At 31.0% G+C, this 25,208-nt stretch overlaps 2 protein-coding genes across 2 annotated transcripts in view; one reads left to right on the plus strand and one right to left on the minus strand.

Annotated features, from left to right (window-relative positions):
- LOC140434290 (uncharacterized) overlaps positions 1-23,972 on the minus strand; it is a 42,765-nt gene extending 18,793 nt beyond the window's left edge. Inside the window, exons 1-3 of the mRNA XM_072522445.1 lie at positions 23,481-23,972; positions 22,191-22,378; positions 9,497-11,042 (exon numbers count right to left, since the gene is read on the minus strand). Coding sequence (XP_072378546.1) covers positions 9,497-11,042; positions 22,191-22,378; positions 23,481-23,564 — 1,818 coding nt within the window. The 5' untranslated portion in view covers positions 23,565-23,972. The remainder of the gene's footprint in view (positions 1-9,496; positions 11,043-22,190; positions 22,379-23,480) is intronic.
- Positions 3,220-5,808, plus strand: LOC140452160 (uncharacterized). The gene is made up of 2 exons (XM_072546257.1): positions 3,220-3,484; positions 3,683-5,808. Exons 1-2 carry the CDS (start codon positions 3,374-3,376, stop codon positions 5,552-5,554), a joined length of 1,983 nt encoding a protein of 660 aa, XP_072402358.1. The 5' UTR covers positions 3,220-3,373; the 3' UTR covers positions 5,555-5,808.
- Positions 23,973-25,208: the final 1,236 nt, after the last annotated feature.

The raw sequence follows: 25,208 nt of genomic DNA on the forward strand, positions 1-25,208 counted from the left end.
CATATCTATGCCCTTGAAACAACGTGTTCTTTTTGCTGTACCAATCAATAATAAAGGAAGGCGATGGTTACCACTTACATTTAAACACATCATTGCTGTGACTCGTTGCTTTTGCGTTTTAAATCCGGGTGCATATTTTTCAGACAGTGCAACGAGTGTTTTCGTCGTCAATTCTTTGTAGTTTAAACCAGTTTCATCCGCATTGAACACTTGATCGCGTGTCAAACCATATTCATCGATTATAACTTGAAACTTTCTTTTTAATTTGTCAACGACTTCAATACTTCTGAGCTGCGATCAATTTGTCACCTTCGATTTTCAGTTCCCGTATACCGTGGCGATTTTTGAACTTTTCCAACCAACCGCTGCTTCATTTGAATGAAGGATCGCCATTCAATTTCATGTTGAAAAACAACGCTTTTTCGGCAACAATTGATCTAGACAAAGGAACACCTTCGCTTCTTTTTTGAACGAACCACAAATACAGAGCTGTATCGAGTGATTCATTTGTGGCCTTTTTCATTGTCTTACGATATTTCACCCGGCCATCCAACGATTCCATTTGCGAAGCATACTTTTCAATTCAGCATTTTTCTTTAAATCATTGATTGTTGTTCTCGGAATATCATACTTTTGCTCAATGCGACAGCAGAAACACCTTTCTTTAGTTCTGCAATAATTTCTATTTTTGTTTCACTTGACAAAACAAACGTTTTCGTTTTGACGCTCCAGATGTGGAAGGCTCCAGTTTTCAAAACTTAATTGATCAAACGACTAAGTGACACAATCACTGTTCGAATTTGAATCAAACTGAATTATGGTGACATACAGATATTGACTGTAATAATTATTGTGCTGTAAGTTTTTATTTTCGGCTTGCGATTCTAAAAATGAAACTCTAAAAGCACGGTATCATTTATCATTACCTATTTAAATTAAAATCCAGAGCCCTGAATAAGAACAAAAACTATTAACATAAAAAAATGCGGTGCTGGCATAACTGCACGTGTACATTTCAACGAATTTCTTTTGGCTTATCGCAATGCTCAATAGTCAATATAACTTATGTATGGACCCTGACGGTTAACAGAGGTGACGGTTAATAGAGAGACGGATAATCGAGGTTCCACTGTATATATATATATATATATATATATATATATATATATATATATATATATATATATATATATATATATATATATATATTATACAGGATGGTCCTTAAGTAATTGTACTACAAACAGAAACCGTAGATTCTGCACTTTAAAATATTACGATTTAAGCCAACTTGCTTTAATAAAATGTTGATATTAAGAAAGATACAGGGTGTTAAAGTGGAAATTTAAAATTTTATTTTTTGCTATAACTTTTACGTTTGTAAATATTTTTGGACAAAAATTTACAGTTGGATGCTTTTGAGTAGGATAAATTAGAATTTTATACATACTTTAATGTAACTACTAGAGGGTGCCACATACGCCATATGTGCGGCATAAATTTGCGCTTAACTTTTTTGCTCTTAAAGTTAGCTCTATTTGTGTTAAAAAATATTAAAGATACATTATTTTTACAAAGAAAAGGTATACTTGTTAGTAATCTGAAAATTCAACCGTTTACGAAATAATCGCATTTTATAAGTCAGCTGCATAATAATTCTTAGTTTGATATTTGTGAGGTAATGCACTGAATACCTGTAGATAAGCATAATTCATAGCTTGTTCTTATTAAAACAACTCAAAGATGATAATGTGACATCACTGCTTTCTTATGGGTGCTAAATGTCTTATTGGAGAAAAGATTCTTCATCTTCTTCTTTAGGTGTCGTGTCCGTATTCAGACGTTGGCCGTCATCATGTTTACAATTTCCCTTTTCTATCTCTCCTTAAGTTTCTATAATGGCGTTGTATTACTTTTTCTCTATTGTAAAATGCTGAAAACCCAAAATATGTGATTTATGCAAGATGGTACACCACCACATTCTAGAAAGAAAGCAATTGGATTGGTCGTGGTAGTCATATTCCTTGGCAATGTGGTGAGATATTGATATAATTATTTAATTCATAAAAAATCCGAAAAGAATACTTATTATTCATTACGTAAATTGTTTACCCATTTTTATTAGGACAAATAGAAACTAGAGCACAGGTATTAAACAGCACATATGTGTCTTTTTTCAAATACTTTTGCTACAAATCTAACCTTAAAAACTCAGCATTTTTACAAAATCATCATCGTTGGCCTAATAACCGATATTGTTATAAATATAGTAAACACGGGCAATTTTGTTCAGCATAATATTAGTTCATTAGTAAATCATAATAGTCCATTTGTTTGAGATGTAATTATAGTTACTCGTAAGCTGTAACGTAATCATATAAATAAGTAATGTCATCGATAGGTTATTTTGTGTGTATATAAGTAACCAATGAACGAGATACATCACAGTTTAATACATTATTTAACCTCTGCGACAAATAAAATGTAGTTCCATAATATACCATAAGATTTGGATATGTATCCAAAGGAATATATTCATCCATTATACATTATAGCCACCAAGTAGCCCAGAATTTAATCCGCTTAATTTTGGTATATGTGGCGCATTAAAACAACGTGTTTATAAGAATCCCATAAACATTCGCAACCAACTATGGGAAGAAATAAATACTGCAGCAGTTTCTTTAGAACCAATGATACTATTTAATATGAGACGATCTTTTATGGAATATATTGACAAATGAATTAAAGAAAATGGTGGACATATCGAAAACTTACTTTGACAAAAAGTTATGTTGTTTAGTTTAAACAATTTCTTAATTTGGTTTGTAAACAAAATGTTTTGATTATGACTTTAATTTAACATAGAAAGTAAAATGTTTGATGTAAAATCCTATCATTCTGTTTTTTGTCAAATCTTATTATTAATTATCCTGCTGATATATTTATTTTATTTGATATTTCGTTAACTATTAACTTTAGTTAAAGGTATTTTATACCAAAATTCAGAAGTATTAATGTTTTTGTCTGTTTTCTTCGTTGCCTGGAGTAATTGCCTTAAATCAGAAGTATGCAGCTGATTGGTAAAATGCGATTATCTCGAAAATTGTTGAGTTTTGAAGTTATTAACAGGTATAACTTTTTTTTGTCAAAATAATGTATCTTTAATATTTTTTATCCCAAATAGAGGTAACTTAAAGAGCCAAAAAGGTAGAGGAAAGTAGCCTAATTTCGGATAGTGTCTTAATTTCGGATAGCGGTGTATCTAAAAAAGTTTCTTTATTTGCGAACAGAAACCTATACGTATGTCACGCTGAATACCACAGAGAACATTATCTTAAATTGTTTAGGTAGTAGAGCTGCTCCCCGTTAGATGGCAGTGCCGAAACCACCAAACGTTATTGTGCAGTTTTTTTTCGGTCGTATTTCAAAGCCTATTTTTTCGTGTTTTTATTCCTGTTTGAAGTTTGATCTTTTGGCAGGGGTAAGCTAGAAACCTGTTTTATTTGATTTTGCTACTAATTTAAAGCAGATTTTAATCACATATAAATTAGAGAGCCCTAACCTTAAAAATAAAAAATTCCTAATTTCGGATAGTACAAGTCCCATAATTTCGGATATCCGAAATTAGGAACCTTAAATTGATGATCATGTTAGCATAAAAACTTTTGTTTCTTTTCAGAAGAAAATGCCAAAAACAAGTAAAAAACATAAACAATGGGATCCAGACCGAATGATACGTGCTATCCGTGCCGTCAGGGGAAAGGAAATGGGGTATCTTAAAGCCTCGAAGTTATTTGCTGTTCCGAAATCAACTCTGGAAGATTATGTTAAGCAAGAAAATAAAACTCCGGAGCAGTTGGTTGCTGTTAAAATTGGAAGAAGACCAGTACTTTCTGCAGAAATGGAAGCAGATTTAGTCTCGTATTGCCTAGAAATGGACCGGCGATTTTACGGAATTGGGACCGCTGATATCAAGAGACTTGCATATCAAATAGCTTTACGAAATGGTCTTCGTCATCCATTTGCCCATGCCGAATCTGCCGGTAAAAAATGGTTAAGGGGATTTATGAGGCGAAACGCAGTTTTGTCCCTTAGAAAACCACAAGGAATCTCGAAAGCCCGAATTAAGGGATTTACCCCAGAAAATGTCAGCAGATTCTATGATCTTTTAGAAACGTCAATGGAAAAAGTTAACTTCAACCCCGCAAGAGTTTATAACGTTGATGAAAGCGGCATAACAACGGTTCAGTCCAAGAATACTCGTGTTATAACATTAAAAGGAAAAAAACAGGTTGGATCTGTTACCGCGACTGAAAGAGGCGCATTAGTTACTGTTGTATTTTGTATGAATGCTGCTGGTGGGTTTGTCCCTCCATTATTCGTGTTTCCAAGAAAGAACATGAAAGTGGAATTATTAGATGGATCGCCGCCTGGCTCTATTGCAGCTTGCCATCCATCAGGTTGGATTCAGCAGCACATTTTTTCCCAATGGCTACAGCATTTCGTAGCTCACGTGAAACCATCCCGTGAAGACCCAGTGCTGCTTATTCTTGATGGTCACTACAGCCACACAAGAAATATAGATGTGATAGAAGCAGGACGTGCAAATTTCGTTACAATTTTGTGTATCCCGCCGCACAGTTCACACAAACTACAACCTCTAGATTTGTCTTTTATGTCACCATTTAAAACATATTATTCGCAACAAATTGATATGTGGTTAAGGCAAAATCCTGGACGCACCATAAACTCGTATCAAATTTGTAAGCTTATGTGCCCGGCATATTTGAAAAGTGCTACTGCAGAAATTTCCGCGAATGGTTTTCGCAAATCTGGAATATATCCTTTTAATAAAAATAACTTTTCTGATCACGATTTTATAATGGAGAGACAAAGAGAAAGAACACCACCACCCATAAATCAAAATCATGGGGAAGTATTACCAACAAGAGGTCAGTCAAGACCAGAACCACAAAGCATTATCGAAAGAACACCTCCAAAACATAACTTAACAAATAAATCATCCAATGGAAATGCAACTGAAACTACGGCAACTATGATAAGAGCTGAGGATATTAGTCCACTGCCTTCTTGCAGTTATACCTCACAAACAAACAAACAAAAAAATCCTCGAAAAGGTTCTAGTTGGATAATAACTAGTACACCTTATAAAGATGAACTTGAACGAAGTGTAGCCGAACAAGAAAGAAAAAAGTCTTTGAAAGAAAAGAAACCAAAAATAAGCAACGAATTAAATCAAGTCAACAGAAAAAAAACTCCACGCCAAAAAAAGCAAAAGAAAAAAATTGAATCGAGTAGTAGTGACACTTCACATCCTGGTGATGACCTTATTTTGGATGATGATTCTGATATGGATGTAGACGATGAAGATGGAGACACAGAATGTATGTTTTGTGACAGTTTATATTCCGAAGATACACACGGTGAGAAGTGGATAAGGTGTATAAAGTGCTTCAAGTGGTGTCATGAGATGTGCGCCAATGCTGATAAGAAGAAAACCTATATTTGCGACTTTTGTCAAGATGTGTAACTATTCTTATGATGAACAAAATGGTGTCTTAATTTCGGATAGGGTATCCGAAATTAGGAGCCCTAAAATTTTTGACATACAAAAGCACTAATTTTATTGAACAATATTTTTTGTAAAAAAGATTTTCAATAAATTGTCTATGATAATAAAATTAGTTTCTATATTACTCTGCAAGTACTCTTGAGTAGATAAAAGTTTAAAATGTGTTATTAGGTGAAAAATATGACACTAATTGTAAATGGTATCCGAAATTAGGCTACTTTCCCTTAAGTGCAAATTTATACCACATATATGGCATATGTGGCGCCCTCTATCAGTTACATTAAAGTGTACATCAAATTATAATTTATCATATTTAAAAGTACCCAGCTGTAAATTTTTATACATAAATGTTTACAAACGTGAAAGCTATAGCGAAAAATAAAATTTTAAATTTGCACTTTAACACCCTGTATCTTTCTTAATATCAACGTTTTATTAAAGCAATTTGGCTTAAATCGTAATATTTTAAAGTGTATAATCTACTATTTCTTTTTGTACAATTACTTAAGGACCACCCTGTATATATATATATATATATATATATATATATATATATATATATATATATATATATATAGTGATTATTTCGACCAAAAAATAATTTATAAATACGTTGGAATTATCGGGTAAAGTGGTCTCTAATAAAAATCTTTCTTTCTTCGAAGATACTCAATATTTTATTTGATAGCTTCATCAGGAGTAAACTGTAAAACAATTTGAACATTACAAAAAATGGCGTACAAATGCATTTAAAAACACTCACAGAAATTAAAATATTTCACAAATAAAAACTGACATTAAAGTATTTGAAATATTGAATGTCAAGATTAAATTGTCTTAAGCACGTTCGTTACAGCAATACGATAAAAAATTAAAATTACTTCAAATGTAAAAATAAAAATACCAATAAAAGAAACGTTAGAAGAATGATATTTCTTTGATGAATTATTATTAAGGTTAGTTGTTATTAAGGTGAATGTTGGCTATTTTGAATATTTATATGTTCAATTATTAAATTTTGTTCAACATATTACAATATATGTTACTTAACTGTCCAGTGTCCGTTTTATAATTTAAAGTGTTTTCATTTTTGTTAATGTAATACATCTCAAGAAATACTCTAAATAAAATGTAACTTTTCTTGCAAAATTAAATTTTTTGAACAAACTTTTAACTTAACTAAACAAACCGGAACTGATTTTAATAATTTAGAAAAAAATTCACTCCGTATACGATTTTTGAAAATCTTAGAAAAATTTTACAAATTAGACAAATCCAATGGCATATTTATTTCCCCCCACACGATTCCTTAATTTTTAATTAAAAAAATCAAATTTGACTATGAATTAGAAGTTTAGCAAACTGAACCACAGATTGACTGCAGGTTATTTTAAATAATGTTAATTTTATTTTTCCATAACGATAAAATAAACGACCCTAACGATGAATTACTAAACAAATATTATACAGGACGAAGTTTTAGGGTATTTAAAATTTGTACCCTCACAAATTCTGGAAACTGGCAAAAGTGTTGTATTATTTAAAATATAAAGCAAAAGCTGTGATAATATTAATACTTATAAATTAAATAGATTTTCAAAAAAATTTAATTTTTGCAAGTAAAGTTACATTTTTTTACATCGATGATTCACTTTGGTAAACTTTTAATTTATAATCAAATTTAATTTTTTTAATTAAAAATTAAGTAATAGTATGTGGAAAAAAATAAATATGTGGAACTAAATTATTTAAAAATCCGGACCCGATTTTTTTTTTTAGTTTGAATGAATCAGTTGATTAGATGGTAGTAGTGTAACGTTTGACCAAAATATGAGGCAGATCGAACTTACCGTTCAAAAGTTATGACAAATAGAAATTTCAGTTAAAATTCACAACTCACTCTGTATATTATTAAACAATGGGGGCAGGCACTTTCTAATGGTCATTTGTTATTCCCTATCGGGGACTCCATAAGTGACAGTAGTATGTACAGTTCCTCATGACTCACCCTGTATAACTGCACTTAGCTGCTATTTATGAAGATAAAAAAATTATTCAATTGGGCGTAAAAAAAAAACCTCGGCTTTAACGTTTAATTGAAACTGAATGCATATCGGTGCTCCTGTACGGAGGGTACATATAACATTTTGATGATTATGTAAGGTCATATAAATCGTAGAAGATGAGATAGTATGCTGACCGATATTGTCGCCTGACCGGAATTACCCGATTTTACCCTACACCTACAAAAATTTTATAAGAACGAAACCAACTGAGAAGAATATTCGTGGCAGAATTAAAGAAAAACTTAGCTAAACACGGGACTAAAATGACATAATGAAGCTTTGGGGCAAATAACGTAAAAGGCGACATAAATTATACGAGGACAGTCCGATAAGTACTTAGCTTACAAAAGAAAAACGAAAATTTTAAGAAAGTGGTGAATTATTTGTCAACATAGTCTCCGTTTAGCTCGATACATTTGATCCAGCAATGAGCAATGCTCCAACTTTTTTAACCGGTATAAAAAATACGTATGGGGCAGCAGTTCGTAGCCCAATTCGACCAATTAGGCCATGGCGGCGACGACGGTGTGAGCCTGTTGCAAGGGTGGGAGAGCACTTTATTCTTGCCCTGTGACATTTTTGCCCTTCTCCAGATAGTCAATGTACGGATGAAGTCCACTGTTTCGACTGGTCTCTATTGTGTTAATCCATGTTTCATCGACAATCATGAAACCACGCAGAAACTCCTTGGGACTGCGCTTAAACAGCGTCAAACACTGCTCTGAAGTTGTCTCACGGTTGCGCTTGTTTTCCGCAATGATTAACTGCGGTATCCATCGCGCAGATAGCTTTCTTGTGTACAAAGCTTGATGTAGAATATGATCCATGCGGTCTCTTGAGATACCTATTGTCTCAGCTATCTCGCGCACCTTCAATAGGCGGACTGTCTATTGAAGGTGCACCTCTGTGGTAGTCGTTTTCGGGGCATCTGGACGTGGCTCATCAAAAGCCGACGTGTGACTCGTTAAACTAATTTTTGATGGTACCAGTCAAGGGATAAGAGTCACCGTATACAGAATCCACTCACCCTTTGATTTAGCTGTGCGAATTACCAAAACGCGGTTTTCAAAAATAAGAATCGAATCACCGACCGAAATTGCTCTTTTTAAAACAGCTGAAGTATAACTATAAAGTACCCAGAGCTTAAAGAAATTATAGCTATCTGAGAGAATATATATTTATGCAAGCTCTCAAGCCTACACTTTACATAGAGCACGCATTTTCTACTGTCTGAAAACAGAAAATATTCTGTTTGTCAGACAGTAGAAAATAATAAAATAAAACAATACTTTTTTATTTTTATTCTTCGCCGCGTAATATTAAAAAAAAAACAGAAACTTAACCATAATACTTTATTTTAAAATATGTCTACACACTTCTCTATTTACATTATTAGTATATAATTGATGGGTTTATCAATCATGTGTCAAAGCTAAAATACAATAAAGAAATTAAAAACCCTGATTTAGTTTTGTTATATTATTAGTCACAAAAGTTGTAATAAAAATGCTATATTCATATATACTTAGTAGATGGATTCACAAAGTATTTGTTTTTATCCCAATACACGTAAATGAACAATATTAAGTCTGCTATACGAAAGACATGGCGAATCACGTCGAATCGTAGATGCCTTAAAATTTTTCTGACTAAAAATGGGCCATTTGCAGCGGTAGAGTATCCATGATATATTCCGTATTGATTAATGAGAAATAAATTAAATTTGTTGAAGTTAAACCTTCAAACCTTTCTTAGTAATAAACAAAAAAGGGTGACTGCAGTATTTAATTTTTTAAGTTAATTTAAACTACGTTAATTTCTTTCGCTGCTTTTAAAACTTTATTGCTGTATTATAAATATGTTGTTGGTACATTAAAATATCTTTATACACCGAAGAAATATCCATTGATTTTACATATGTATAATACTGACACGTAGTAGTAATTTTCAGTTTATTGCGAATGTATCTTCGAGTTTCGTCACGAGCTAACTGAAGAAGTGAAGGTATGATTGGTAATTTAAGATAAATGGAACCTTCTTTTTGGAAACCAAACAAGTTTTTGATATCAGCTGTAGAAGATTCTACATCACCGGAATACACCACCCAGAAATTATTATATTTAGTTAAATCCTTAGGTAAGCATTCAACAAAACCATTATTATGATTCCAGATTTCTTTCAAATCTGTTACTTCTGAATTTATGTCAAACAATAATTTCGAATACACACAGTGGTTATTAGTCCAGCTTTCAATGTATTCCATAAAAAATAAGATGGTAACCAACTCATGTGATCCATATTTGCAAATAAATGATATTGCAGTAGTTGTCAGTTGCATACCATGTTGTAAAAATAAGCAAGTTAATTTGGTAAATTTATCGTCAGACCAAATATCTTGATATTGCTGAATAAGGATTGGAAAATCTAATCCAAATTGATCTTGTACTAACACTTCCAAAGCCGAACTGTTTGAATACTCAAGTATTATGTCCATATACTTAAAAAGTCCTTCTTCCATGCAAGTTAACAGTTCTAGAAAGAAGAACTGATCGGATTGTTTTTCTAAAGTTAAACTATTCAAGTTATTCCACACAACTCGAAAATTTTGTACATTGGGATAATTTATGCATGCCTTAAGAACATTAATATCAATTTTAGCCCCTCCATTAATAATATTTTGTACAAAAGGACTGTATTTCATTATAGCAAGTTCTAAAGTACTTCTATTATATGTAGATTTTGTATTAAAATCATAGACATAATTCAATAGTACCTCTTGAATTTCAATGTTTCTACTGAAAATCGCTTTCATGAACGGCGTGAAGTTAAATCTATTGTTTATATTTGCATCGGCGCCATAGTACAAAAGCATACAAACAGTTTCTACACATTCTTTTTCTGCAGCAATATGTAGAGGAGTATTCCTATTATAGAAATCAGGAAGATTTATGTCTGCTCCTTTTAAAACCAATAATTCTGCTAGTCTTGTACATTTTACTGACTTATGAAGGGGACTTTCTCCGTCAATATCTTGGAAATTAACATCAGCGTCATAACTTAAAAGCTTACGTACAGTTTCTAGACATTCCTTTTCTACAGCCAGATGCAACGGAGTTTGCTCATAGTCAAAATCAGGAAGGTCCACAGTTGCTCCGTTCAAAATTAAAATTTCCATCAATTCCGGATTTTCCACAGATATGTGAAGAGGACTTAAACCGACACGGTTCCGACAATTAACATCAGCTCCTTTGTTAATTAGCATTCTTACTGCTCCAATATTTCCATTCTGTGTAGCAAGTAAAAGTGGTGTTTCTTCCAAATTATTCTTTGCGTCGACTGTAACATCATCTATTGCGAGAAGTTGACTTAATATTTCCAAACTAAAAATAAAATGAAAATGACAAATAAAATAAACAACAAATTTCTTTTGTGTAGTTTAAGAAATTTATCAAAACCTGTAAATATGGTACTCGTTTTGTCCACGTCGCGATGCCAATTGTTACCAACGCATTTTTTGAGTTTTTTTTAATCCGTCCTAAGTATGTATTGTTATGGTAAACTCTTTTTAAAATGTCTTTTTTTAATAGGTTTTTAGGCGGCCCCTACATCACCTAAATATTCACTTAATAAAGAAAAACGGTTACATCTACAGCAACATTTACCAAAGTAATTACTATTTTAATGGGAATAAGCCACAATTAAAGTTTAAAATAAGTTTATTGACGTTTCAATTTCCACTTCGGAAATCGTTCAAAATACAAAATAAATTTTGTTTAAAAAAGTATTTAATTTTTTAATGTTTGTGTTTTAATGAAATAATTAATGATTAATTAATGAAAAGTCAAAATGATTAATAATTAATGAAAAGTCAATAAACTTATTTTAAACTTTTATTGTGGCTTATTCCCATTAAAATACAACCCTGCGTGGGTCCTAATCCTCCTCAAGAATTTCTCTTCAGTCGTCCCTATCCATCGCCTCCTCCGCCAAGCACGTATTCGCATATTTCTCATGTCTTCATCGATATTATCAAGGAACCTTCATCTTCTTCTTCTCTGATCTCTGACTAAAATAGTAATTACTTTAAAATGCAACAAGAAAATAGCTTCAGAACAATATTTCCCAAAATTATTTAATATTGCTTAATGCTTAATAACTAACCACAGTTAATGATGGCTACGGTCATTGCTTGCATTGCTTCACTGTTACTTAAATTGCATTGATGATTCATATATTCAGTTCATATTCACATATTCACAAGTGTATTGTTTGATTTAAACAAATCATACTAATAATTAATAATAAATATTCGGTTGAGTCAATGTTTCATAACATCACAACCATCATAATCATCACGTTTTATGTATATATGATCACATCCCTTTTGGACTCATAGGGTGTAGGGATGTACAATTATTTCTATAAACTATATACAAAAATTTTTGCCTTCCTGCTGTTTGACACAACCTTCGCTTCTTGCCATATTTTCCATTCTGCTGCAGTATTTCCCCACCATATTATCCCAAGTCACTTTAGGTATTCCTCTTTTTCTCTTTTTTGTTACTGTTTATTCTATGTAAGTGTTCTAACGAGCCGATTTGTCTTCTTTCTACAAACTATGCTATTGATTCAGTATTCAACTCTTTCCTAATCAAATATAAGGTTGCCATGTAACCCCAACATTTCCGTTAGATCGGGAGCCATTCTGTCTCCGGCTTCGGCACACAATGTAGCTTTTCTTTAATAATTTTAAAGTGTTTGTTTGTCCTTTTGTAGTGTAGTGTAATGTACAATTATATGTTTATGACATTTTGTTCTTGTCAGATAGGCCGCAATTGACGAAATGCCCCTGAAGACGATCTAGGGATCGAAAGTACTTGGGCAAGATTAAATTAAACTGTGCTCGATATATGCCTTTTATTTGATCAAAGTTCTTTCCTAATTGTTTCACATCTCACTTTATCTATTCGTGACACCCCTTTTACTCTTGTTCTGAAGCTAATTATTGAAGGTAAACTAAATGCACGATCAAATACTTACCATGTCGGGATAGTATTATGAGGTTTTTTTCCTGGTTTTTCCCTCATAATTTACTATGGAATCACTAACAGGAGAATTTTACTGTCATCATGGCATGTATTTGTCTTTTTAAAGACGAATTACATGTTATGATCTTTTCTGACGGATATTCTCAAGTTAAAGTTGATTTCATGTAATCGAATGAACTATCTTATAAGTAAAGTCGTCCCAGGAACGCAACTCAACAATATTGACAATATCATTTTAAAGTCGTCTACTTTAAAATGTATAAGGTATGTCTGAATTGTCAATATAGATGAGTCAGATAAAATTAAATTATTAGAAGAATTTTTCACTAAGTAACAAAAAAACAAAATTTGTTTAATTTACTAATATTTGTATTTTGAGAACGATTTCCGAAGTGGAAATTGAAACGTTAATAAACGTATTTTAACCTTTAATTGTGGCTTATTGCCATTTAAATAGTAATTACCCCTTTTACTCTTCTCAGATATTTCAGTTCATCCGCTTCATTTTATTTCTTTCTTGCTGTGTTAACACCCATGCTTCGCAACCATATATCGGCCTGTATATTGTCTTAAAAACAGACATTTTAGTGTTTTGAGATATTTCCTTCTTGTTGATTGGACAATACACATCGTGTCCACCTTTTTATCCTGTTGGTTATTTTTTTTTTTTTGTTGCTTCCATTCTGATATATTTCTATTCCTAGATTATATAGTCTTGGATATGACGGTAAAAATAGTAGAAAACCACTGAATTTTTTTATATGCATCGATTTGCTTAAAATTTTGACAGCAGTTAAAAAATAGCTCAAAGATCAAAATCTACCCTATGGCAATACGGCATATACGTAAATGAAGTAGATAATTATCAAATCAAATAAAATAGTTAGTTATCATAGCAAATGAAATAGATAATTATCATAGCAATTATATCAAGCATCATAACCATATAAAATAATCAAAATCAAATATTCACAAGAAATATTCTAATGTCATAAAATATTAGAACTAAATCTAGTGTCTATGCAATGGATTAACTATTCAAATGAACCAAAACATATTAAAATATATACGCAAAAGGATGAAAAATAAAATTACTGATTCGTTAACCCATTGTGATTTAAAACATGTTTAATATTTGCGACTGTCTTAAAATTCGTCGGCATGCTACCAAAAGTGACCAAGTCATGTTTAGGTGATTTCAAGAAAATGAAGGTTAAAGCTTTAGAAATAACTATAAAATCGAACATGATAACTACACAGTTTTTAAAATTTTATGTTCGTGGACTTAGTCACCTAGAAGCAAATAGTGTAGTTGCTAATAAAATAACTCTTATCAAAAACTAATAAAAATGCAATAAATATGACTTAGTCACTTCTGATGTAAGATAAAATTAACCAATATGACTTGGGCATGACATAACTTTAACAAAAGAGACGTAACTACCGATGCAAATAACAATAAAACATTTTCTGTAATGTAGACTTTTATTAGTTACATACAATAACATTAATTAACATCCATATCGCTATCTGAATCTGATACTGTTGGTTCTGTAACTCTATCAAGCGCTGTAATATTCACAGACAAATACCTGTACACTGTACCAATCATGATATTCAAGCGGAATTATGTTACTTATTACGAGTACAAATTCTCTTTTTCTTCTTTTTCGTAATTGGTAATAACGATTTATATATTGGTTGTAGATATATCGCAGTTGCTGTTGGTTTTCCTTTTCCAGCTGCCCCAAGACCATGAAATTCAGTCTCTAAGGATCTGTATTTAAAGAAAATACATCCTGGATTGGCCTTTTTACACCGCGTGCATTTCATTTTTAGCCATTCAACGTTTTTGCCGGTTTCATCTTTGTTTTTATTTTTAATACAGCTACTTGCGAGAGATTTTAAGTCTATGAAATCAGAATATCTTAATTCGTGAACGTTATTGGGACTGGAACTTTTATTTTTATTACGTTTGGAACGTGCAAGTCGGAAAACGTTGAAAAAGTCATTGTGTGTAAACATGCATAATTTTTGCATTCCTCTTTCGATTGCAGAATGCATCGAGTCCATCTCCATGTATGTGTGCCCTTTCTCCAAAAAAATATGTTGGATAACATCTAACTGCATGTGTTATACAATGTATAGAAAGAGGGCAGAAATAAATTGATTTCGGTTCTATCCACTGCGGCTGTCATTTGACCATTTAATTCTGTAAAAGAAAAGCAATAAGCTTTATTGCATTTCTCAGCTTCATAAATAGTCAAATTGTAGACACATAACTGCCTTGTATAATACATTTGAAAAACGTCGGACGTTGGAATATTCAAAACGCTTTGTAGATCAAATGTTGCACTTCTAAAAGTGGTATCTGTATTTGCTCTAACCTTGTCATTATACTTCATCACGCCGCGCAATATGAGCTGGGTAATCTTCATCTGATATTAATTTCTTTTTGTGTTTCTCGCATACTTTACAAAGATTCTTTTTAGGGTGAAAGAAAGATAAATTAATTTCTTTTCCAAATATACGACGGTAAGTAATTTCGGAAACGTATTTTTCATTATTTTCTTTGCATTTATTGGCGTATAAGTCATACATCTTGGAAATTGATATGAAATGACTGCACCAAAGATATTTTTGATTGTGACGAATATCTTTTAAAGTTATGTCCAGTCCCTGTGGACGGATGACCTCTTGTGGACCAATGTACATTTATCCAAAACGATTAATTTGCATACCTGTAAAATCTTCGCCACTGTTTTATTTTTGTGATGTTGCAATCTGGAATTTCATTAATTTGTATGTTTAATGGTAATTTCAGGGCACGATTGCCGTTCATCCGCCTTCCTATAAAATTGCAGATATTCCAGGTGAAGCCAACGCTAGGGCTACTGCCATCTAATCCTTACCAATAACAATAAAATTAAGTAATGTTTTTGTGTCCATCTCCAGCATCAAGGAAGTAACTTCCACTAGATCCGATGTTAACAGCTTCTATCAAAGTATCGTACACAATCCTTTGTTGTTGATTCAATTGTAGCAAATGTGAATGAACTATTTCGACAAATGCTTCAGTGTTGAACTGTCGTTCACTTTGTAACTATTGCTGTCTTTCATAAAGTTATAATGTAAATGAGTAACATTTATTTACTGTCAAATATTGATGGTGCGTCATATCTTTGAAAGATATATTAAACTACATAAAAAAAGTATGTCTTGATTAATAAACTAAAATGAAAAAAAATAAAATAAAAGACAGACCAAACAATTTAATTAGAGTACTGCGGCTCTATTAATATTTGCCAAATTTAAGATTTAATTTTATTTTATTTTATTTATTTTAATTCAATTTTATTTTATTTTGTTTTATTTTATTTTGTTTTATTTTATTTAACTCTATTTTATTCTACATTATACCATTTTATTCTAATTTATATTATTTTAATTTTTGTTTTATTTTGTTTTATTCTATTTTATTTTGATTTATTTTATTTTACTCTATTGTATTCTACTTTATTTCATTTTAATCAAATTTATTTTAATTTAATTTAATTTTGTTTTATTGTATTCTATTCTATTTTATTTTATTTTGTTTTATTTTATTTTACTCTATTGTATTCTACTTTATTTCGTTTTATTCGAATTTATTTTAATTTAATTTAATTTTGTTTTATTGTATTCTATTCTATTTTACTTTATTTTATTCTATTTTATTTTACTTAATATTATTTTATTAGGTTTTATTGTACTCTATTTTATTCTATATTATGATATATTAATTTATTTTATATTATTTTATTTGGTTGTATTTTACTCTGTTATTTTAAAAAAACATATTCTTATCAAATAGACTGATCGCTGAACTTAAAATCTACCTGACAATATATATGTTGTAAGGACCCCTTTTAAGAAAGGGTAACGTTTTAACTTGTCGTTAATGATCTTTCAGCTCTTTGCGTTGCGTATAGTTCATCCACAAAGTTTACACAATTCTTACAAAAAAAATGTATAAATTTTATCGGACTAGTCAAAATTTTAGTACAAAAGAGTACAATATATAGTAAAAGTACACATGATTAAAATAAAACAGTGATTACAATAAAATAAATAAGAAATAAAAGTTACAAATACAAATTTAGAACTATTGTTGAAAAAATGTTAAAAATTTAAAAATCCATTAACACTGTAGAATGTGTTGTCCATTAAAAATGAATACACAGTTTGGCGAAAACCTTTATGTGAAGAATTACTTAGAGTTAATATATTGACCATTTTATTGGAACATTTTATTCCAATATATTTGAGGTGCATGTTGGGATACACCTAATCTAGAGAAAGGTTGTTGAAAATTTGATTTACCTCTACTATCATGTGAGTGAATGTCCTCATTTCTGTCAAACTTGAGCTTGTTTTCCTCAATGTGCAATATTAATTGAAAAATTAAAAGGCTAGGTAGTGTTAAAATATTAGACTTCTTAAATAGTGGCTTGCAACTATCTGAAAATGGAACGTCATACATACTTCTTAAAATTTTCTTTTGAGCTATAAATGCCCGTTCAAAATGAGATGAGCAACCCCAAAATATTAAGCCATACTGAAGTACATACTGGACTAAACTAAAGTAAATCATTCGCAATATATCAAATGAGACAGTTTCTCTTAAATTACGCATTATATAGCTACATGTACTTAACTTTACTGATACATGATTTACATGAGTTTCCCATGTAAGTTTATGATCTAGGGTTACCCCCAAAAATTTCGTTGTAGTATAACTTTCTACTGATTTGCCATCCACATGTAAATAAAAGTCAGAATTTGGAGTTAAGATTTTTGGTAAGAAACGCATAAAATGTGTTTTTGTTACGTTGAACTTGAGTCCATTATTTTTACAATATGTGCTAAATTCAGCAGACGCAACATTGGTATTTTCCATCAGTTGTATGGGTTCACTATGAGACATGAGAATATTGGTATCATCAGCATACTGAACAATTTTATCTGGCATTGAATAAAACGTGTTTAGGTCACTTACAAATATAATGAAAAATAAAGGCCCCAGTATTGAGTCTTGAGGTACACCCATCGTACATTGAAGTGGAATCGACGTTACATTTTCCACTGTGACTACTTGAGTTCTATTACTTAGATAAGATAGGGTCCAATTGTAGGGTATACCACGTACTACAATACCCTGCAATTTTTGTAATAAGAGTTCACGATCAACCGTATCAAATGCACGACTAAGGTCATAAAAAGACCCAACACATTTAATTTATCATTTAATGCTTTATAAATAAATTGAAGACAGTCAGAAATAGCAGTATTTGTAGATTTCTTTTTTCTAAACCCGTTTTGAATAACAAGAAGAATTTTAAAATGTTCTAAATAATCTGTTAATCTCTTTGCATAGGCTTCTTCAAATATTTTAGAGAATTGACTTGACACACAAATCAGCCTATAGTTTGCAATATCCGTTACAGATCCTTTATTTTTAAAAATAGGAATCCTTTATATCTGGAAATATTCCGCATGTAAATGATTCATTTATGAGATAAGATAGTGGTAAAGCTATATAAGTGGCAACATGTTTCAAAGCTTTTCCATCAATTTCGTCTACCGCTGCAGCTGTTTACCGCTGTCTACAAAAGATATAATTTCCTTTTAGTGGTTGGTGATAAAAAGAAACTTGAATTGAATTCAATTTGAGGTCAATTGGTATCATAAGGTTAACAAATGATAGTTCATTATTTTTTACAGCATTAATAAAATAATTGTTGATTTGATCAGCTTTATGATAATTTTGTAAGTCACCGTTGTTACTAAAAGATATTCAATTTTGATTTGATTGACAGTTTTAACCTCCATTGTTTTATTAATTATTTTCCAACTTTCCTTCATTACATTATTGCTATTTCTATATTGATTATCATATTGTTCCTTTTTATGTTTTTTAACAATTTTTTTATATTCTTGTTTAAATTTCTTGTATCGTTCCGAATACTGTGGGTTATTGAGTTGTTTTCTTAATCTATTCATCTGACACAATTGATCATTCAAACCCTTAATATAAGGTGCAAACCACGTTTTTTGTTTTGGTCTGGTAGTTACTCTAAGTAAGAAAGCAGTATTATAATAATATACGAAAGTATCATAATCATATCACTCCAATCAATATTAGCTAAAATATTTTGAAAAGTTATTAAGTTGGCATCGCATAAGTTTCTGGTAAAAACAGTTTGAGGATTTTTTCCAGTAACTTTCATATCAAAAGCACATAATTGATAAGTATGATCTGATAGAAATGTGTCACATACACTCACCTTTTGAACATCTAAATTGAAAAAAAAAGGTTTTCAATACATGTTGAAGAATTTTTAGTAATTTTAGTAGGTACATTTATGTGAAATTTAATGTTGTATTCTAAAAATAAGTTTATTAAAATATTTTTCTGATTGCTATTTTCTAAAAAATTGATATTAAAATCTCCACATATAACGAAAAAATCATTATTGTTATAAATACTCTACAACAAGAGTTCTAACTTCGTAATAAAAGTATTAAAATTCACACTATAAGGAGGTCTGTATATAGTTACAATAAATAAACATTTTTTACTTCCATGAACTTTAAATTTTACTTCACATATTTCAACTTTGCTTTCAATACACCATTGACGTAAATTTAGCTGTTCACAACTGAACTTATTATTTAAAAGTATGCATACACCTCCACTTTCTTTATCATTTCTTGCGAAATAAGACACTAAATTAAAGTTTTCAATATTGGTTACTTTAAGTTTATCTTCTTTCGACCAGTGTTCACTAAGGCATAAAACATACACATTATTACTTTGAAGTATCAAAAGTGTATATTGCAGTGTAAAATAGGGAAATATAAGTTTGTTGGTTTACTTGCATTAATAACTCGACTTCGGATATTTTGGTGAACTACTGAAGTTTGACATGTACTTTGGGTTTGAGAGTCCCTAACTAAAAAATTATTTAAAAATCCTCGGAGCGACGATTATATTGTTGGTATTTCCGGAAATCGAAACTCTTGTAAGCGACAGATCTTCTCCAAGTTTACGGTTTGTAAATTTCATCTTTTAATTCGAAGTTGACACCATACATAAAACATTTGTTTTGGTTTTCGTTAGTTGGTAGTTCTCTAATAATAATATCAGCCTCTTTAAACACTTCCTGATCTTTTAGATAATCGAAGATAGTTTCTGTTGTGACACTTCGTTTAACTCTAGAAAGGTAAAGCCAAGCCTTTCTTTGAACTCCTAAGTTGGTAGTTGTATCATTTTCACCGTAGTTCTTTTTTGTTTGTCTAGTTTTCTTCTTTGAGTAGACTAACGTAAAACCATCATTGTTTTGTCCCATATCTTCATTTATATTTACTAAAGTTTGCATTTTATTTAGCTGTGCATTACTAAGTTCTGCAGATGTTGAATTATTATCAGGGCTTCTACTACTTTTGGCAACAGTTGGCAACTTTGCCTTTGTCTTTGAAATTTATTTGTAATTTTATAATTTGGATTTAATTGTTTGATATGACTAAGGATCCGACACCCTGATAGGGTAAAAAGAAGGGGAGAAAGAAAGATATGACTAAGGTGTTTTTTGTTTGGCTCATTTAAAACTGGTTGTTTAACAGGTTCAGTTTTTGCTTCCATTTGGCTTATCTTTTCTTGTAGATAACAATTGTTTTGTTTTAAAAGAGAATTATTTTCTAGTAATAAATTAAATTTTTCCTCTTTTTCTTTTATAATATTTTTAAGTAGCTCATTTTCTTTGTATAGATCGGGTTTACTTTGGAAATTCTCCTCAACGTCATTAGATTTCTAGTTTGTTTCACAGCAAATTATTCGTGTGTCACAAATTTTGATGCACTAAAGCTTACTTCTGGTTGCACATGACAAATGAAAAACATTTCCACACTGTGCACAAACTAAGATTTTAGTAGCTTTACTTTGACAGCACTTAAATTGTTTCTCTAGGAAATTTTCGTCACTAACTAGAGAGAGCAGATTTAAACGCTGCTCACCAGTTGGCGCCATCTTGGTGGATCAAGAACATGGTTGTGGGTGACATGTTTCTGTCCCTTTGGGCTCAAAGTCTTGAAGGTTTTTATACTAATGTTGAAACAATATTCGAATAAAATCTCTTAACCTTGATTTTATTAAAGCTGATTATTCAATTAATATTTATCTTTATACTGTGATTCATCATTATATTGTAATGCAGAGTTGCCTTGCAGAGGTTGACATTTTGTTCAACATCTCGTAATTTTCCTGCCTGGGGCTGTAGCATGTAGAGCTGTTTGAAGGAGCTAATCTGCAATATTACCACAAGTAGGCACTTATCGAACATATGTTTTAGGCATCTGGAATTAAATAATCAGCGTTAGGTACTTATATCTATACCTGTTTTTTATATTTTTGTATCAAGCAAGACAATGATAGGTTATCAAGTAATTTTATGCAGCGTAAAATGCTCCAGCATGAAATTAACAAGCAAATTGTCAATAAGAATCAGGTTTTCATTTGATAACATAAAAACAATTGTAACGAAAGATTAATGCCTACCTTGTTACACTTTACACATCTATTTCTTATAGGAACCTATGTATACTATCATTGACATCCCAATCACAACTGAAATTTGTTAGTATGTGCAGCGATCCCTCTTCTGTCAGCTAGTATGCTTTGTAGACATTTGGACTTGCGCACATGACACTAGCTAAGGCTGTTATATTTGAATTGACTCTGTATAATTACTTGCTTCGTAAAATTCCCCTGGCCGTCCCTACCTATGAATCTCTTATGTTTATTTTTCTTGTAATGTGTAAAAATAAAATGGTGTAACAAAAACAAAAAATATTATCTGGCTTTCAGTCGCAGATCCATAAGAACATTAACCAGGTGTTTTACCACTAGAACAAACCTTGTGTTCATAGTGGTTGTCATAAGTTTTTGCGAATTGTGCCAGCAATATGATTATCAGAGCCTCAGAACCAGCAATTGAGTTCCTATATTTGTTGATTATTCCAACAATAGTTCTATACAAGCCACCTTGTTACAAATAGACTATGTATTAACATAACTACATCTTAACTGCCCAAATAATTTTCACCACTATAAAATGTTACAAACTTAAACTATAGTGTGATTCAGTTACAAATTATTCTGTTTGAATTAGAATTCTGTTTGAATTTTATTTTGCGTATGGACTTAAATACACATATTATGTATATATGTTTGAATTAGTACACATTAAGTGGAGCAAGGTGGAGCTAGTAGCTGTAAAACATACAAATAAATATCATCTGTATTAAGTATAAAAATTACAAACATCTACCAACAGAAGCAAAATATATTAGAAGCCAACCAAAAGATTATGCACTACTAAGATACTTGTTTTTTGTTAATCAAAGCATATTTCTAGTTTTTTTATTAAATAAATTACTTACTTGTTTTTAAATACAGCAATATGAAGAGGTGTGTTTCCATTATTGTCATTATTATTAACACTTTTTCCAGAGTTAACTAAGGTTATTACATCCTCCAAACTTTCATCCACTACAGCCCTCAATATACCACTAACTAACCATGGATCATCATAAAGTAAACCTTTATCAGGACTTGCTTGTATATTATCCTTAATAAAAAAATTCATTGTAAACAGGTTTTAATACCAAGGAATATATTCTAAACATATCATAATTGAGACTATTCCATGCATATTTTCTTGAAAGTACAGGATATGGTAAATAGGAACAATATTTATAACAAATTATAAAATGCTGTGCAAATAGATAACTTTTTGTAGTTTTCTACATATTTTAAACAATTGTATTATTACAAAATAACTAACCAATCTTTAACTATAGACAATAATTTATTAATTTGTTTAATGAAACAAAATTCTGCTTTGTGGGGTAAAAATATAAAGATGTATTGAAGTGTTATGCTCATTGTTTCCTAACTTTTCATACAAGTTTTCAAATGTTTTGGTACACTTTACTTCACAATTTATTAAATCAAACCAAACTCTTCTGTTATTCATATAATGAAGCTGATGGCATCTTCTTTGCCAATATAAAAATACTATAATGCATGGACATCTCAAACAACAATTTTTTTTTGTTTTTTGACCAAATGAAAGATGTGTGAACCTGTGAATACTGGTTACACCATACACTTCTTACTATACTATAATGTGAATGTGGACTAATCTGGAGTGTTCGATGGAGGTGTACTTCATAGATTAAAAATTACTGGTTTAAACAATATTTAAAAATTGACAGGAATTAAAGAAAAAAATGTGTTGGATTGTCAACACTGCTTCGTTTTTAATAGTAGTTCCAAGATATTAAAACTACAAATGAACTGATTGCATATAACTTAACTATAATGTTTTTAATTATCTTCATTTAAAATAGAGTATTCTAACATTATTGTAGTAAACTACAATGTAAGTGTGGATTAAGGAGGTGTATTAACACTAATCCAGAGTATTCGGGGGAGGTGTATGCCACAGATTGAGAATTACTGGTTTAAACAATATTTAAAAATTCACGGGAACTGCATAAAAAAGTGTTCGATCGTCAACACCGCTTCGTTTTTCAATAGTAGTTCCAAGATGTTAAAAGTTAAAACTACAAAAGCTACTACTAAAAGCAAAAAAAACTACTACTTGATTCTTAAATTATCCAAAATTATGATACGATTATGTTAAAATTGAAGTTATTTTCACTTACAAATAATTCCTCATCAGACTCTGAGTGTCTTTCAGAACAAATATCTGCAGGATCAATATCTTCATCCACGTCGCTTATATCCATCTCGGTTATGTGTAAATTAGGTGTGAAAGTCTGGATTTAAATGGGTACTATTTTGTGGTTTTCAATTCATATGACAAAAAGTTTTTGTTTGTAGAACAGCCTATAATTTGTCATGTGTCTATTACTAAAAATAGTGAGATTCTACTTTATATTATTTACACTGTTTAATCTAATTTCAACCTGATATTTTATTCATTTCCATATACTTGTATTTATAAAACTTCTCAATCAGAATCAGTACATCAGAAGTTACCTTAACCTTTAACCTGATGAAAAAAATGTCAATGATTGTCAGTTGTCTTCTTCTTCTTCGTTTTTTTTTTGGTTTCGATTTACTCAGTACATGTAAGGATGCTCATAGTCTTTCCTTGTCTAAGCTCATAGTACATAAAAAAATAGGTTGAGTGGTTGAGATTACCCATCGAGCAAAAAGACAAAAGAGGGAATCTAATCGTTATGAAAAGGCGACCAAAAAAGTGGCCTCTGATGGCAGACATATCCGGAAATGCGAATGCGCCAAATTTAAATTTTCCGACACTTATTAACAGTAGCTATAAAATAGTTTTCAGAATGTGTCTTAGACGAGAAAATTTTAATTAAATATTAACGATAACAGTCTAAAATGTGAAACAATTGTTAAAAAACTTCAATATAAATAAGATTTCATGTGACAGTTGGGACAAATAATAACATAACCCAACTAAATTTGATTTCTTAAACAAGGAAAGACTCTCTTTCCTTGTTTAATTTGGCCTCTCAAGATGGCACTTCCTGTCTAACAATATTTTTGCCCCCACTACCTTTACATTCCCTCCTTTGTCTTTTTGCTCGATGAGTTTACCGCAGAGATATGTAAAAGTCTCTTACATATCTCTGGTTTACCGAAAGTACAAGCTGATTATAGCCGCAAATGCCAAACATGGAACAAAAAATTTCGGTATAGCAGTGTTGGCATGTTTTTATAATGTAGATGCTGTATGCTTCAAATATAAAAAGATAAAGCTTAAGAAAAGTACATGCCTACACTGCCAAACCGAAATATTTTTGACATTTGGGGCTATATTCAGCTTGTACTTTCGATAAACTCAACTAAAAAAGGTTTATATACTCTGAACTCGGTTCGCTATTCCCAGTCCGAACTGTCTAGTGAATTTAGTAATTATTTTTTTACGAAGTTAGTTACTTTTTGACAGACTAGAAGTGGCTGGAAATTGCTATACAACCAAGCACACGTACTCATAGCCAATATTAATAGTAAACAAACTAAATAGTAAATAAAATAGAACTTTGCGAATTACCGACAATCAATATTTATTTATCTGCACCATATAATAAATAGTTATGGTAAATTATAACAACTAAAATATATTTTTTAAATATATACTACCCAAAATGTGATGGGTTTAGTATACACTTCCACTATTTAGAATAATTCTTTTTTTTAAGAAAGAAGTCTGCAATAGTAGCATACTTGAGCTATTAATACTGAGAAGTAGGAATTGTTGTGTTGTAGGTTTCCGACTTCCGACAATGAATCTGTCAAAATATGCCCGAGCTAAGCGAATGGAGCGTCTTGCTCTAGGCAATGCACAACCAGGGACAAACTACTTCTGTTTACTGCTAATTGACAGCTGGGTGATACTG

The sequence above is a fragment of the Diabrotica undecimpunctata genome, chromosome 1 (assembly GCF_040954645.1).
Source record: "Diabrotica undecimpunctata isolate CICGRU chromosome 1, icDiaUnde3, whole genome shotgun sequence".
In the NCBI taxonomy this organism is placed as follows: Eukaryota; Metazoa; Arthropoda; class Insecta; order Coleoptera; family Chrysomelidae; genus Diabrotica; species Diabrotica undecimpunctata.

Excerpts from the sequence above, each read along its gene's own strand:
- LOC140452160 (XM_072546257.1), top strand. The coding sequence starts at position 3,374 with ATGGCAGTGCCGAAACCACCAAACGTTATTGTGCAGTTTTTTTTCGGT. Across the intron at positions 3,485-3,682 it reads AGTTTGATCTTTTGGCAGGG|AAGAAAATGCCAAAAACAAG; the intron begins GTAAGCTAGAAA and ends GTTTCTTTTCAG.